General features: G+C 39.3%; 1 protein-coding gene across 1 annotated transcript in view; it reads left to right on the plus strand.

Moving 5' to 3' along the window:
• Topbp1 (DNA topoisomerase II binding protein 1) overlaps nucleotides 1-2,608 on the plus strand; it is a 51,285-nt gene that overhangs the window by 6,488 nt on the left and 42,189 nt on the right. Inside the window, exons 4-5 of the mRNA XM_029481989.1 lie at nucleotides 1,095-1,420; nucleotides 2,514-2,602. Of these exons, the coding sequence (XP_029337849.1) occupies nucleotides 1,095-1,420; nucleotides 2,514-2,602 (415 nt within the window). The remainder of the gene's footprint in view (nucleotides 1-1,094; nucleotides 1,421-2,513; nucleotides 2,603-2,608) is intronic.

Below are 2,608 nucleotides of genomic sequence, written 5' to 3' on the forward strand. Positions count from 1 at the left end.
TAAAGGAATTACAATCAGAAGATTATCTTCAGATTATTACAGATGAGGAAGCATTGAAGATAAAAGAGAATGACAAATCGCTTTATATCTGTGACCGTTTCAGTGGCACTGTTTTTGATCACCTTAAACAGGTTTGCTGTTTCTAGAATACTTATTTGCTCTTTCACCCCCTCTTTTAATCTGTGTGTACCTGTGCTTGTGTGTGATGTGTCTGTCTGTCTGTATCTGTGTGTGTACGTGCAGGTGTGTGTAGGGTCTCATTCTTCATGAAAACTATCATGAGTGCTACGAGTACCTTGGGATTCTTTGGGCTTGGGGTTCTTAGATATCTGAACTGCTTTATTGGCTGTTGCTTTTTTGAAAAGCATACTTGAATGTTTCTCAGTTGTTATAGCATAAGATTATTGCATTAAGATTGTATTTCTTGGGAAAGATGCCCTAGTGGTTCAGGGCATGTACTTCAAGGGATCTGAATTTGATTCACAGCACACATGTCAGGTGGCTCACGACTGCTTATAATGCCAGTTCCAGAGGGTTCCAGTACCTCCAACTCCAGGTTTATCTGTACAAAATGTGTGTATACCTACATAAGGATACATACATATATACATTCATATAATTAAAATAATAAAAAGTAAATCTTCAAAATACAGTTATTATTTTATGTTGTAAGAGTTTTTACCTGCATGCATGTTGGTGTACCATGTGCATACTTGATAACCTTGGAGGTCAGAAGAGGTCATTGGGTCCCTTAGAATTGAAGTTACAGGTTGTAAGCTACTGACTAAGGTACTGGGAAACAAACCTAGGTCCTTTGTAAGGGCAATAAGTGCTCTTAACTTTTTAAAATTAATAATAATAATAATAAGACGAGACGAAAGTTTGTTTTAAGTGATTGAATTTTGGAGGCAGTTATGAAAGCTCTGTGGTTTTGCTTTGGAGAGTGCATGTTTATTTAATGCTTGCTTGAGAAATTATGTGATAGTCTCTTTCTTCTAACATTTCATGGTTTTCTGCAGTAGCTGTTAGCTTCTGTGAGTAACTAATAAATGTCCCAAGTTTAATTTCGTGATTTTGTCCCAAACTTTTTACAGCTTGGCTGCAGGATTGTTGGTCCTCAAGTGGTCACGTTTTGTATGCGCCACCAGCAATGTGTCCCAAGAGCTGAGCATCCAGTCTACAACATGATAATGGCTGACATAACTGTGTCCTGTACAAGCCTGGATAAAGACAAACGGGAAGAAGTTCATAAATACGTACAAATGATGGGTGGACGAGTATACAGAGACCTTAATGTATCAGTCACTCACCTTATTGCAGGAGAAGTTGGGAGCAAGAAGTACTTAGTTGCTGCTAANCTGAAGAAGCCGATTTTGCTCCCTTCTTGGATACAAACCCTTTGGGAGAAGTCACAAGAAAAGTAAGGCACATTCATCGGCTTTGTGTGTTTGAAAAAATGATGCATTTGAATAGTTTAGACAGTGTTTGGTTTTCCTGGGGAAGCTTTATGATATCTCTGGACTTGTTACTGAGAAACAAAACAGGGTCTTTGTTCATTTCTGCAGTGACAGTAGGGGAGATGGGCCATAGATTCAGCAGTGCCTAGAGGGCAAATGCTTTGATAATGAGGTTCTTTTCTGCATCAAATACATCTAAAATAATTCAGTTTGGCTTTTGTGTTGCACTGTGTAATACTGTGCCCCAGTATTAAGATGGAGAATAAAGTACCTGCTTGGGCAGCTCTGTTCCCTCCCGGGCAGGGTGGAGGTGCAGAGAGGGGTGGAGGTAAGATTAATATGCATACATGCAGGGCATCTGCTGGGAGGTGGTCATTCCCTGTACATCGAGCCTGTTTCCTGCACTGGGCTGGACAGTAGATGTACGTAGAGATCAGAACAGGATAACAGTTTACCTATGGAGTTTGGAGGTACACTTCTGTTTTCCCTAAAATAGGGTTTATAGTAATAAATCCGGGTATCTGAATTATATCTGCATTCTGTGGCATTTTTCTGCACTTATTTCAACGTTATTCAGCATGTACTCGGTACATTTCCTAGTTAGTACCAGCCTGATGAAGTTTAGCACACCTACTTATTGTGGCAACAAAATGGCAGTACTATTGTTGGAGCTCTGCCACAAAGCATTCCTTTTACTTATCAAGAGTAATGGAAGAATGTGTCTGTTTTATACCAGACAACTTGTGTAAACGTTAGCTTTTTAAGTATAGATCCAGTCTTATAATTCTGCCAAATGCTCCCCGTTTATTAGCAAGGACTTAGGAGTTAATAGTGCTTTCTTTAAGATAGTCTTGGGACTGTTGCTGAAATACAAGTTTTTATTAGAGACTTGGGACTGAGCTAGATGAGCAGTTAGTGTAATCCTTAGTGTCAGTTTTCCTTTCTGAAAAATGTTTATAAATCCCAAAGAATAGCAACTGAGCAGACAAGGAGAGCAGTGTGAGCTAGCACGGTCCGAGTACTCGGGCTCAGTTGTCTCTTCTTTCTTTTCTCCAGAAAAATAACCAAGTACACTGATGTAAACATGGAAGACTTTAAGTGTCCTATTTTTCTTGGTTGCATTATCTGTGTGACTGGCTTAAATGGTATAC

Source organism: Mus caroli, chromosome 9, assembly GCF_900094665.2.
Source record: "Mus caroli chromosome 9, CAROLI_EIJ_v1.1, whole genome shotgun sequence".
Classification (NCBI taxonomy): domain Eukaryota; kingdom Metazoa; phylum Chordata; class Mammalia; order Rodentia; family Muridae; genus Mus; species Mus caroli.